General features: G+C 33.8%; 1 protein-coding gene across 4 annotated transcripts in view; it reads right to left on the bottom strand.

Moving 5' to 3' along the window:
* CNTLN (centlein) overlaps positions 1-13,573 on the bottom strand; it is a 369,700-nt gene that overhangs the window by 233,044 nt on the left and 123,083 nt on the right. For all 4 annotated transcript variants that reach the window (XM_030817536.1, XM_030817587.1, XM_030817638.1 and 1 more), the window contains exon 6: positions 3,601-3,734. In XM_030817536.1, the coding sequence (XP_030673396.1) occupies positions 3,601-3,734 (134 nt within the window). The remainder of the gene's footprint in view (positions 1-3,600; positions 3,735-13,573) is intronic.

Here is a 13,573-nt window from a genome sequence, read left to right as displayed (position 1 = left end):
TTAAGTTCATTTCCTAATATGTTTTGCTGGTATAAAAAATGCAATTAAGTTTTATATACTGACCATGTATCCACCAAGCATGATAAACTTTTTAGTTTAAACTATATATAAATTATTTTGGGTTCTCTACGTGAATTAATCATGTTTTACCAAATAACTAGGATTTCTGCTTTCATTTCTAGGTCTTATATCTTTTTATTCTTCTTTCCTTACTACATACTTGTTATTTCTGACCATGTGCTAGACCCTATTTTATAAAACTTTAGACATAATTTAAGGCCAGATTATTTTATCATTCTCCAAAGAAAATTCACTTGCTTCTGCTAAGCATCTGAGAAAACCAGCAATCCAGATGTATTAATCCAATTTCAGGATTCTGTCTGAAGATTTTCTGAACCAAAATTATGACTGCACTGTCTTGACTCAATTTCTAACAAAAATTCTCACCTCAATTGTAGAACCATTACCTATTCAGGTAAAAGTTTTGGTTAGACAATTTAATTGGTTATCCTTTTTAACGCAATGGCTACGTAAATATATTCACATGCTCTATATAGATTACAGGCATGTACATCATTATATATGCATAGAATTGGACTTCCATATCTGTGGTTTCTGCCTCCACAAATTCAACCAACGATAGATCAGAAACAATAATTTTAAAAATATAACAATACAAACAATAAATACAGTATAACAACTATTTATATAGCATTTACATTGTATTTGATACTATTAATATAAGTAATCTAAAGATTTGAAGTATACAGGAGGATGCACCTAAGTTATGTGCAAATACTGCCATTTTATATAAAGGGCTTGAGCATCTGTAGATTTTGGTATCCATACTGAGGCCTGAAACCAATCCCCCACAGATACCAAGGAATGACTGTATATACTTATTTATACTGTAACCTAGGCAAAAATCATTTGAGGTAGAGTTCACAAAAATATCCTTTAGCACAATGGGTGACGTGGATCAAACATTCAATAAAATATAAATGACTATGAACTTCAAAGAAGGAACTCCATACAGAAACAGTAGCTCCATCATTTATCAGTGAGGAAAAGTGTATCCAAATAAGAAAGTGCCTAGACCACTTTTTCCACAATTATGGCTTTATATGTCTTGATTACAACATAAAGATTCAATAAACTGGGACTGGTATATCATAACCACCCTCTCCCAATGAAATAATGATGAAAGAAACAAGACACACAGTATATCCAACAGTAATCCTCATACAAGCTAACTTAGGAGACACACTGTAGACATCTCAACTACTACCCTATGAGGATTCAAGACAAAGTCCACTGCTCCAAACTACCAACACTGTGCTATTATTCTTCTCCCCGTGAGTCCTTTTTTTCAAAATTTCAACTTTTATTTTAGATACAGAGGGTACATGTGTGGTACCATTACCTGGCTATATTGCTTGATGCTGACATTTGGGGTATGGATCCTGTTACCCAGGTGGTAAATATAGTACCCAACATGTAGATTTTTCCACCCATGCACCCTCACTCGCTTCACCGTCTAGTAGTCCACAGTGTCTACTGCTCCTATGTTTATGTCGATGGGTGCTCAATGTTTAGCTCCCACTTATAAGTGAGAACATGAGGTATTTGTTTTTTGTTCCTGCATTAATTCACATAGGCCATATGCCTCTATGAGTCCTTATAATCAAACTCTTAGAATTACACATGGCCTACTAGCTATTATTCTTTTACTGTGGTATAAGAAAAAGTGCATGCGAGGATATTCTTGCTTTATTTATAATAACTTACGGCTCTTGCAATACACTAAATTTAAATATACAAATTCATGCAAAATGTAGAAGAAAACATAGTTGTTACATCCCATGTCCTTAACACTGCACTGTATCCTAGAATGAACAGCATGGTTGTTCTAATAGCCTAGCACCATCATACTCTAAAATGGAAAGGTCTTTGTTGAAATATTTTATGCAATTCTAGATGTTATATTTTAAGAAGAAGATTGACAATATGGAAAACAGTCAGAAAGGTAACCCAAAACATGATAACATCTGTGAAATATGTACACGGAGAGTTTATGTAAGAAATAGGAGTAGTTGATCAATTAGTGAAAAAATGTTGTCACTGATAACCGTCTAAGACCACTGAGCTATGTTACAGAATAGGGATTAGATTGTTTCTGAGATTCTCCAGATAATAAAACTACAATAAATGGGTGGGAACTATAAAAAGACAAATTTCAACTAAGTACATGTAAAACAATGTTCAAAAATTTAAACAATATAAAACGAAAATAGCAGTCTTGAAAAGCATCAGAAACTTTTAAACTAAGTTTTCAAGGAAAGACTAAATGCTATGCTATCTTACTGGGAAAAGGATAAGAATAAATAATAATTTTTAAATTTCATCCAAATCTAAGATTCTATTCCTATTTAGAATTACTTTTCTGACTTCATTATTGCTTTAAAAATAATTATAACATGAGTTGATATGTCAACCAGTCTATCATCTATAAAGTTTATACTTTTCCTCACCATTATGATGAGAAAGTTTTTAAAATATGATACAAAGAATCTGTTAATTTCCTAATTGATTTTAATTTTATTGGCTTCAATAATGGTGAACAGTTTCTTATCCAAACTAAATTCACAATGGCATATTTAAATTTACAAAACTGTATTTTACCTAATGGAACTATAAAAACTACCTCATAAACAGCACTAACTTGACCCCCTTACCAATGCCCACTAACATGAAGGAAAATTCCCAGCCAAGTTTTACCAAAGAACTCCACCCAGTGTGTACCAGAATGGCAGTGGCGTATCTATCATTTATTTATCACTTAGTTTTAAATTAAAATAAATTATACAATCAAAGTCTATTATATACCTCTAGAAGCATACCTTCAATCCCATGCTCTGGTGCTACCAAAATAAATAAACACATACATACAAATATGCATGCATGTCCATTCATGCGTGTGGATGGATGGATGGATAGATACATAGATAGATATTGATCTATGAACCAAGGAAAACTTCTGTCTTAATTTATTCTCTCTCATACTATTTTCTGGAAAAGGTAATTACAAAGTAAATTAATAGTTTTAACATCTTTAAAAAACACTTAGAAATACAAGTGTATCGTGCTTACTTTTTCAAGTAATCCAACTTTATGAATAGTATTATAAAATCATGTCGATATAGAAAGACTGCTTTAAAACAAACTATATAGAATATAATAAAATTAAAAGTCAAAATTTGTTTCTCAGTTATTATTGTTCACTGTAACAATATGAGCATCATATAACACATGGCTAGAAATGTTAGAAGAAAACAATGAATGAAAGCATTGCAATGTCCTTGTTAAAAACTGAAACTAGGGTACCCCTTGACTATGCTCGTCCAATCCTGTAGACCCACTCATTCTTCTAAGCAATTTTTCAAATTAGTGTAAATAACTCCAGATTCTCAATGGGCAAACATACATAACCATAGAAAACATAGTTATTATTTTAGGATGTTAGTAATAAGTATAAATGCTATCATTCTGAATGACTAATGACATTTCTATGATGTTAAATTAAAAATTGAATATACTTGCCTGACCAGGGTAATATCCATATCCTTCTGGATAAGTTCAGTCTGTTTATTACTCAACTGTAATGATAGAGCATTATATTTACTCTGTGATACTTCAACTTCTTTCCTTGCTTCAATTAAATTGTCTTCAAAGGCCTAAAATTAGAGTGCTTATATCAATAATCAAACATAATAATAATAAAAATAAAAAATAAATAAAAGAAAAAATCAAACATAATAAATACTACATGTAACAAAACATCTGTTATATTTAATTATTCTACAAAATGACAGAGGAAAACTAATATCGTTTTAATTTTTTCACTTACTTAAAATAATTTTAACACAAACAATAATTTTTATACCAATCACAGATTTTTTTTTTTCAGAAACTTAAAAATATTATGGCCTCTTGGTGTAAAAGTTAAGAATTTGAAGCAAATAAACTAGAAGATATGTATAAAAAATGTAGTTATTAAATTATTGTGCAATAAAGTAATACATTAGCTGAACAAAAATGAACTCATTTACTTCAATATTAATCACAACAAATTACAGACATTTACTTATTTCCCTGTTTTCTCTGTTTGAAGTACACATACACAGATACATTTCAAGAAGAAACGACAGTGCTTCAAAGATATCAAAACAGTTTTTCAAAGTTTGAGACTCAGATCGTGTTCAATTCTCTTGACTGTAGTGAAATTTACCTAAAGTTCTTGAAAGTCGATCTTTTCCTCCTGATCATTCTCTAATCTTTTTTCATTGTGAAAGGATTTTAAAATTAGATGTCTTAAAGAATGTATTATAAAATTAATTTTAATTATTTTTGCAAAGAACTAAATATATATCTAAATAAAGTATGCCAACAGAAACACCATACATTCATTATTTCCAAACATAAACACCGAGTTTTAGGTAAAGCACTAGAAATTCCTATTTATCTGTAAAAAAAAAAAAAAAGACAATGATAGATAACAAAGGTAGACAACTAGATGGAGGAAGGAGAGGAAGACAGAGGGGAGAAAAGAAGGGCAGAAGGAGGGAGGGAGGGAAAGCAAGCCTTTTTAAAAACTTACTCTATCTTTGTGCCCAACATATACAGAGGTGGCAGATGTTCAACTACTGACAGTTAGGACTAAATGCATTGTTACGCTTAGCAGGGGAAAGAATCCAAACTCAGAAAATGAAACTGGGGACTACGGAAGGGTTCTCATACTCTTAAAAAGAAGCCAGAAACAGATTGTGACTGTGGTCTGGAGACACAGAAGAAATTTTTTAACACACCACAGATAGGGTCTGTGTAAAGCTGCTCATCTCAAGATTCAATCTGATTTCTGCCAAATATCAGGGAGGGACAAGATGCCTCAGGCTGGAAAGAAGATCTAGCTCCAGACTGAGGTACCCAAAAGTACCAGGAACCTCAAAATATCTTAAAAGGGATAAACGAACACCAGGGTAGAAATAGAGGATGGTAAAACATTCCTATCAAGACAAACCCTTCAAAATCTAACCTTCAAAAACAGAGTCAATGAAGTGAACAATCAGAAATAAACATTATCCGGCCAGGCACAGTGACTCACGCCTGTAATCCCAGCACTTTGGGAGGCTGAGGCGGGCGGATCATGAGGTCAATACATCGAGACTATCCTAGCCAACATGGTGAAACCCCGTCTCTACTAAAAGTGCAAAAATTAGTTTGGCATGGTGGCACGCACCTGTAGTCCCAGCTACTCGGGAGGCTGAGGCAAGAGAATCGCTTGAATCCGGGAGGCAGAGGTTGCAGCGAGCTGAGATCGCACCAAAGGAAAGAAAGGAAGGAAGGAAGGGAGGGAGGGAAAGGAAGAAGGAAGGAAAGGAAAGGAAAGGAAAGGAAAGGAAAGGAAAGGAAAGGAAAGGAAAGGAAAGGAAAGGAAAGGAAAGGAAAGGAAAGGAAGCAAAAGAGAGAGGAAGGAAGGAAGGGAGGGAGGGAGGGAGGGAGGGAGGGGACACTATCCTAGCGAAATGCAAATATGGGAACCAATTCAAAAGAACTAAAAATATGCAGAATATAGACAAATATTATGAAGCAAAAATGGAACAACCAGGCAGCTAAAGTGAAAAAACTATTTTACGTGAAGAGTAGACACAGAGGAACCAAATAAAAAATTATTGAAATAATCCAGCCAAAGCTGATGGTGGCTTGATAAGTAATAACGGAGGTGGTGAAGAGTCAAATTTAAAATATACTCTGAGGGTAAAAATGACAGGACCTGTTGATAAGTGTCTGTGGAGTTGCACGATAAAAACAGGAATTAAAGATCTCTCATAGGGATATGGCCTGAGAGCAAAGAGGTGAATGGTGGGTCCATTCATCATGATAAAGCAGACTACAAGAAAGATAGGCTGAAAACAGAAATCCAAATGTCAGCTTCTGGTGGATATAATATATGTATTTTAATCATTAGAAAATACTAGAACAAGTTTTCCAGTAAGTATAAAAATCTAGAACAATTTTTCATGAAAAACCTAAATTACTACAATGGAATCAAGAATAAGTAACACAACTTCATTTGTAATACTAAGGAAAGAAAGAAAGAAAACGAAGTAGGAAAATGCACCCCTCAGTATAGGTGGTCCTAAAGCTAGCCCTCACACAGAATTCCAGCCTGGGTTTCCATTTTTGGAAGGTCAGTGAACCCCAAATCTGGAGCATGACTTATGGTGAGCCCCCACAAGTCATGCTCCCAAGGCAAAAAACAAAAATAGGGCCGGGCGCGGTGGCTCATGCCTGTAATCCCAGCACTTTGGGAGGCCGAGGCGGGCGGATCATGAGGTCAGGAGATCGAGACCACCCTGGCTAACACGGTGAAACCCCGTCTCTACTGAAAATACAAAACATTAGCCGGGCGTGGTGGCGGTCACCTGTAGTCCCAGCTACTCGGGAGGCTGAGGCGGGAGAATGGTGTGAACCTGGGAGGCAGAGCTTGCAGTGAGCCGAGATTGTGCCACTGCACTCCAGCCTGGGCGACAGAGCAAAAAAAAAAAAAAAAAAATAGAACTCCTTTCTGAAGGAAATGCCCTTGATATTCATACAAAATTAAGGTAAAACTTTTCATTGTTTCCCACTATATATTGTTCAGTTTTGAGCCATGCGACTATATTACACATTCTAAATTTAAAAATTCAAAAAAAGAAAAAATAGAAAATTTCAAAAGGATAATTTAAAATGTTACAAATATCAACACATTTAATCAATTATGTAAAGCTGACTCACAAAAACACCTTATCTGGTCCTAAAGGTTTAAAGGAAAGGTTTATAAACATTTCAATAAATGAATAACCCCCATCTTGTGGGAAACGTTACACAGAATTTAAAAAGGATGTTCTCAACTCATTCTATGAAATGACCTGTTATCCAAGTTAGAAAGGGAAGGACATAAAAAGGAACATTTCAGGGCAATATCACTTAGGCATATAGATGCAAAAATCCAAAATAAGCTATATTAGTATTAAAGGAAGATTTGGGTAATTTATTGAGATTACTTGGTTCCAGAAATATAAGGATGGCTTAACGTTAGAAAATCTATTAATATAATTTACCACATTAAGAGATTAAAGGAAAAACAATATGAACATGCCAACAGAGTCAGAAAAATCACCCAAAACAATCCAACACCTTATGATTTAAAAACAAAAACAAAAAACTAACAACAAAATAGGAATACAGAAGAATTTTATTACTTTGGTAATACGAATGCCAAAAATCAGCAAATATGATAATTAATGGTGAAATGTTCATTGAAAAATCAAGGACAAACTTGTTTTATATTAAAATTGTCCTGGGGATTTTAGGTAATATACTAAGAGAAGGGAAAGAGAAAAGACATTAAATATATAAATATTAACAGAAAGAGTAAACCATTCTTATTAGCAGCCAACATGAGCTTGCACCAACAAACAAAAACAAAGTGTAAACACTTAGAGCTAGAGTTGAGCAAGATTATAAAAGACGACTGTGCAAAACTCAGATGATTTTCTATATAACTAAACATTTATAATACCAACAAGAAACATAAAATAACCAGAAATAAATCTTACAACGAATGTACAATATAATTATATGAAGTCAAAAACCAAAAACACTTGTGTGACTCACTTTATTACAATATTCCCTTTATTGTGGTGGTCTAGAACCAAAATAAATAATGAAATAGAGGAGTAGAACAACACTATAGAGCAAATGGAACTAAAAGAATAATACAGAATATTCCACTCAACAACAACAGAATATACATTCATCTTAATGGCACATGAAACATTCTCCATGATGGACCATAAAACAAGGCTCAACAAATTTTAAAATACTAAAATTATATAAAGTATTTTTTCTGATCACAATGTAATAAAACCAGAAATCAATTACAGAAGGAAAACTGAAAATTTTTCATCCACGTGGAAATTATGCAAAACATTCTTAAACAACCAATTGACCAAAGAAGAGATCATGAAAGAAAGAAATTAGAAAATACCTTGAGACAAATAAAAATGAGAAAACATACCAAAATCAAAACTTATGGGATGCAGAAAAAGGAATGGTAAGAGGCAAGTTTATAGATGTAAGTGTGTAGTACATTAAAAAGGAAGATAAATCTCAACAACCTAAATTTACACGTTGGAAACAGCTAGAAGAAGAACAAATTGAACCAAAAGTTAGCAGAAGAAAGGAAATAAGAAGGATTAGAGTAGTGATTAATTAAATAACAATAGAAAAAAAATTTAAATAAGAGTTGGATTTGGAATCTTTAAAAATTGATAAACCTTTAGATAAATTAGATTTTAAAACTCAAATAATTATAAAATAGAATTAAAACAAAACTATATGATCATCTCAATAGACACAGAAAACCTTTTGATAAAATCCAACATCCCTTCATGATAAAAACTCTTGACAAACTAGGTATTGAAGGAACACACCCCAAAATACTACGAGCCATCTATGACAAACCCACAGCCAACATCATACTGATCATACTGGCAAAAGCTGGAAGCATTCCCCTTAAGAACTGGAACAATACAGAGATATCTACTCTTTTTTTTTTTTTTTAAGTTCTCGGATACATGTGCAGAATGTGAAGGTTTGTTGCATGGGTATACATATGCCATGGTGTTTGCTGCACTCATCAACCCATCATCTAGGTTTTAACCCCAAAATATACATTAGGTATCTGTCGTAATGCTCTCCCTCCCCTTTCCCCCTACCCCACAACAGGCCTCAGTGTATGATGCTCCCCTTCCTGTGTTCATGTGTTCTCATTGTTCTACTCCCACTTATGAGTGAGAACATGCAGTGTTGGTTTTCCGTTCCTGTGTTAGTTTGCTGGGGATGATAGCTTCCAGCTTCATCCATGTCCCTGCAAAGGATGTGAACTCATTCTCTTTTATGGCTGCATAGTATTCCATGGTGTATATGTGCCACATTTTCTTTATCCAGTCTATCACTGATGGGCATTTGGGTTGGTTCCAAGTCTTTGCTATTGCAAATAGTGCTGCAATAAACATACGTGTGCATGTGTCTTTATAGTAGAATGATTTATAACCCTTTGAGTATATACCCAGTAATGGTATTGCTGGGTCAAATGGTGTTCCTGGTTCTAGATCCTTGAGGAATCACCACACTGTCCTCCACAATGGTTGAACTTATTTGCACTCCCACCATCAGTGTAAAAGCGTTCCTATTTCTCCATAGCATTGCCAGCATCTGTTGTTTCCCAACTTTTTAATAATCGCCGTTCTAACTGGCGTGAGATGGTATCTCATTGTGGTTTTGATATGCATTTCTCTAATGACTACTGATAAGCTTTTTTCATATGTTTGTTTGGCATCATAAATGTCCACTTTTGAAGGAGAAGTGTCCGTTCATGTCCTTCACCTACTTTTTGATGGGGTTGTTTTTTTCTTATAAATTTGTTTTAGTTCCTTGTAGATTCTGGATACCTTTGTCAGAATGGTAGATTGCAAAAATTTTCTTTCATTCTATAGGTTGACTGTTCACTCTGATGCTAGTTTCTTCTGCTGTGCAGAAGCTCTTTAGTTTAATTAGAACCCATGCCCACTCTTACCACTCCTATTCAACATAGTACTAGAAGTCCTAGCCAGAGCAATCAGTCAAGAGAAAAAAATAAAAGACATACAAATAGGAAAAGAAGTCACGTTACCCCTTGTCACTGATGATATGATTCTACACATAGAAAACCTTACAAATTCCACCAAAAAGCTCCTAGGGAATACACAATTTCAGTAAAGTTTCAGGATATAAAATCAATGCACAAAAATCAGTAGCATTTCTAAATGCCGATAATGTTCAAGCTGCAAAGAAATCAAACACAATCCCATTTACAATAGCCACAAAAAAATAACAAAATACCCAGGAATACATCTAACCAAGAAGGTGAAAGATCTTTACAAGGAGAAGTACAAAACACTGCTGAGAGAAATCATAGATGACAAAAACCAATTGAAAAACATGCCATGCTCATGGATTGGAAGAATCAATATCATTAAGATGGCCCTACTCCACAAAGGAATCTACAGATTCGATGCTATTCTTACCAAACTACCAACATCATTTTTGACAGAATTACAAAAACTATTCCAAAATTTATATGGAACCAAAAAGCCCAATTAGACAAAGCAATCCTAAGCAAAATGAACAAAGCCAGAGGCATCACATTATCCAACTTCAAACTATACTACAGGGCTACAGTAACCAAAATAGCATGGTATTATTGGTACAAAAACAGACACAGAGGAACAGACTAGAGAACGCAGAAATAAAGTTGCACACCTACAATTACCTGATCTTTAACAAAGCTGACAAAAACATGAAATGGGGAAAAGACTCCCTATTCAATAAATGGTGCTGAGATAACTGGCTGGCCAAATGCAGAAGATTGAAACTGGACCACTTCCTTACACCACACACAAAAATCAACTCAAGATGGATTAAAGACTTAAATATGAAAACAAAAACTATAAAAACCTTTGAAGACAACCTAGGCAATACCATTCTGGACACAGGAACTGGCAAAGATTTTATGATGAAGACACCAAAAGCAACTGCAACAAAAATTGACAAATGGGATCTAATTAAACTAAAGAGCTTCTGCATAGCAAAAGAAACTATCATCAGAGTAAACAGTCAACCTACAGAATGGGAGAAAATATTCACAAATTATGCATCTAACAGGGTTCTAACATCCATGTTTAACATCCAGAATCCATAAGAAACTTAAGTCAACAAGCAAAAAAACAAATGATCCCATTAAAAAGTGGGCAAAGAACATGAACAGACACTTGTCAAAAGATGACATACAAACAGCCAACAATCATGAAAGAAATGCTCAAAATCACTAATCATCAGAGAAATGCAAATCAGAAATACAATGAGATACCATCTCACACCAATCATAATGGCTTTTACTAAACAGTCAAAAATAACAGATGTTGGAGAAGCTATGGAGAAAAGGCAATGTTTATACATTGTTGGTAGGTTTGAAAATTAGTTCAGCCACTGTGGAAAGCAGTTTGGAGATTTCTCAAAGAAATAAAAATAAAAATAGAACTACCATTTGACCCAGCAACCCCGTTACTGGGATTACTCAGTAGCCAAAGAAAAATAAATTGTTCTACCAAAAACACACATGTATTTGTATATGCATCACAACAGAACAGCAAAGACATGGAATCAACCTAGGTGACCATCAATAGCAGACTGGATAAAGAAAATATAATACATATACACTATAGAATACTATGTAGCAGTTAAAAAAATCATATCCTTTTCAGCAATATGGATGCAGCTGGAAGCTATTATCCTCAGCAAAGTAATGCAGAAATAGAAACAACAACGATATTGGAGAACTCATATTTCTTCATTTCAAAATGTATTACAAAGCTACAGTAATGAAAACAGTATTGTACTGACATACACACATTCATACAAACCAATGAAAAATAGCCTAGAAATAAACATTTCTATATGTGCTCAAATCACTTCTCACAAAGGTACCAAGACCAACTGGTGACTAAAGGGCAGCCTTTTCAACAACTGTTGCCGGAAAAACTAGATATGTGCTCACAAATGAATGAATTTGGGCCCTTACACCATATACACAAAAGAAAAAAAAAAACCTCAAAATAGATTAAAGACCAAAATATAAAAGCTAAAACTAGAAAACTCCCAACATAGTGGAAACGCATCATGATTTTGGATTTGGCAATGATTTCTTGCAAATGACACCAAAAGCACAGGCAACAAAAGCAAAAACATAAAATTGGGACTATGCCAAAAACATACAGATGGTACTACCTCAAAATTGAAAACTTCTGTTTATCAAAGGACACAATCAACACATTAAAAAGGCAACAAAAAGACTTTAATAGATACTTCTCCAAAGATGACATACAAGTGGCCAAGAAGCATATGAAAAGATGGTCAACATCATAATACAAATATGTTCAACTGGGATTTGTCCCAGGGATGCAGGGATGATTCAATATATACAAATCAACAAATGTAACACATCACATCAATGAACTGAAGGACAAAAATAATCTGATCATCTCAATTAATACAGAAAAATCATGATAAAATTCAACACACCTTCATTATAGAAACTGTCAACAAACCAGGCAAACAAAGAACATGCCTCCAAATAATAAAGATCATATATATCAAACCCATAGCTAACATCATATTAAATGGGGAAAAATTAAAGACCTTTCCTCCAATAATTTAAACAAGACAAGAATGCCCAGTTTTACCACCTCTAGTCAACACAGTACTGGAAGTCCCAGTCAGAGCAATCAGGCAAAAGAAAACAAACAAACAAAAAAAAAACAATAGAAAAGACATCCAATTTGAAAAAGAGAAAGTCAAACTGTCCCTCTTTGCAAACAACATGATCTTATATCTTTTTCTTTTTTTGATGACTCTACCAGAAAAACTCTCAGAACTGATAAATTCAGTAAAGTTGCAGGATACAAAAGCATGTACAAAATAAGTAGCATTTCCATACATTAGTAATGAAATAGCTGAAGAAGAAATCAAAAAAGCAATTCTACTTCCAAAAGCGACAAAAAACACAAATAAATATCTGGGATTGAACTTAACCAAGGAGGGTTAAGATCTGTTACAAAACAAACAAAGAAAACACTGATGAAAGAAATTGAAGAGGACACAAACAAGAAAAACATATCACGCTCATGGGTCAGATGAATTAATATTGTTAAAATGACAAAACTGCCCAAAGCAATCTAGATTCAATGCAATCTCTATTACTACCAACATTATTTTTCACAGAAATAGAAAAAACAACTCTAAAATTGATATGGAACCAAAAAAGAGCCTGAATACCCAAAGCAATCCTGAGCAAAAGAACCAAGCTGGAGGTGTGAGACTATCTGACTTCAAAACATATTAGAAGGATATACTAACTGAAACAGCATGGTATTGGCATAAATATAGACACATAGACCAATGAAACAAAACATAGAACCCAGAAGTAAATCCACCAATTCACAGCTGACTGATCTTCAACAAAGCTACTAAGAATATACATTGGTGATAGAATAGGATAGCACCTCTTCAATAAATGGTGCTAGAAAAACTAGATAACCATGAGTAAAAGAATGAAACTGGACACATCTCTCACCATACAACAAATAAACTTAAGATGGATTAAAGGCTTAATTGTAATACATGGAAATATAAAAATACTAGAAGAAAACATAGAGAAAACTCTCCAAGACATTGGTCTAGGCAAAGATTTTATGCCTAAGAACTCAAAAGCACAAGCAACAAAAATAAAAGTAGACAAATGGAACTATATTAAATAAAAACCTTCTGCACAGCAAAAGAAAAAATAGGTTGAAATTCAGCCTACAAAAAAGAGACAGTCTTCAAAGTAGCAAGAAACCTTTTGAATGAGTTAAAATATTTGCAGAATTACTCA

This window comes from Nomascus leucogenys, chromosome 1a (assembly GCF_006542625.1).
Source record: "Nomascus leucogenys isolate Asia chromosome 1a, Asia_NLE_v1, whole genome shotgun sequence".
In the NCBI taxonomy this organism is placed as follows: domain Eukaryota; kingdom Metazoa; phylum Chordata; class Mammalia; order Primates; family Hylobatidae; genus Nomascus; species Nomascus leucogenys.
The sequence above is the reverse complement of the archived record's forward strand: the minus strand, read 5'-3'. Positions and strand labels throughout refer to the sequence as shown.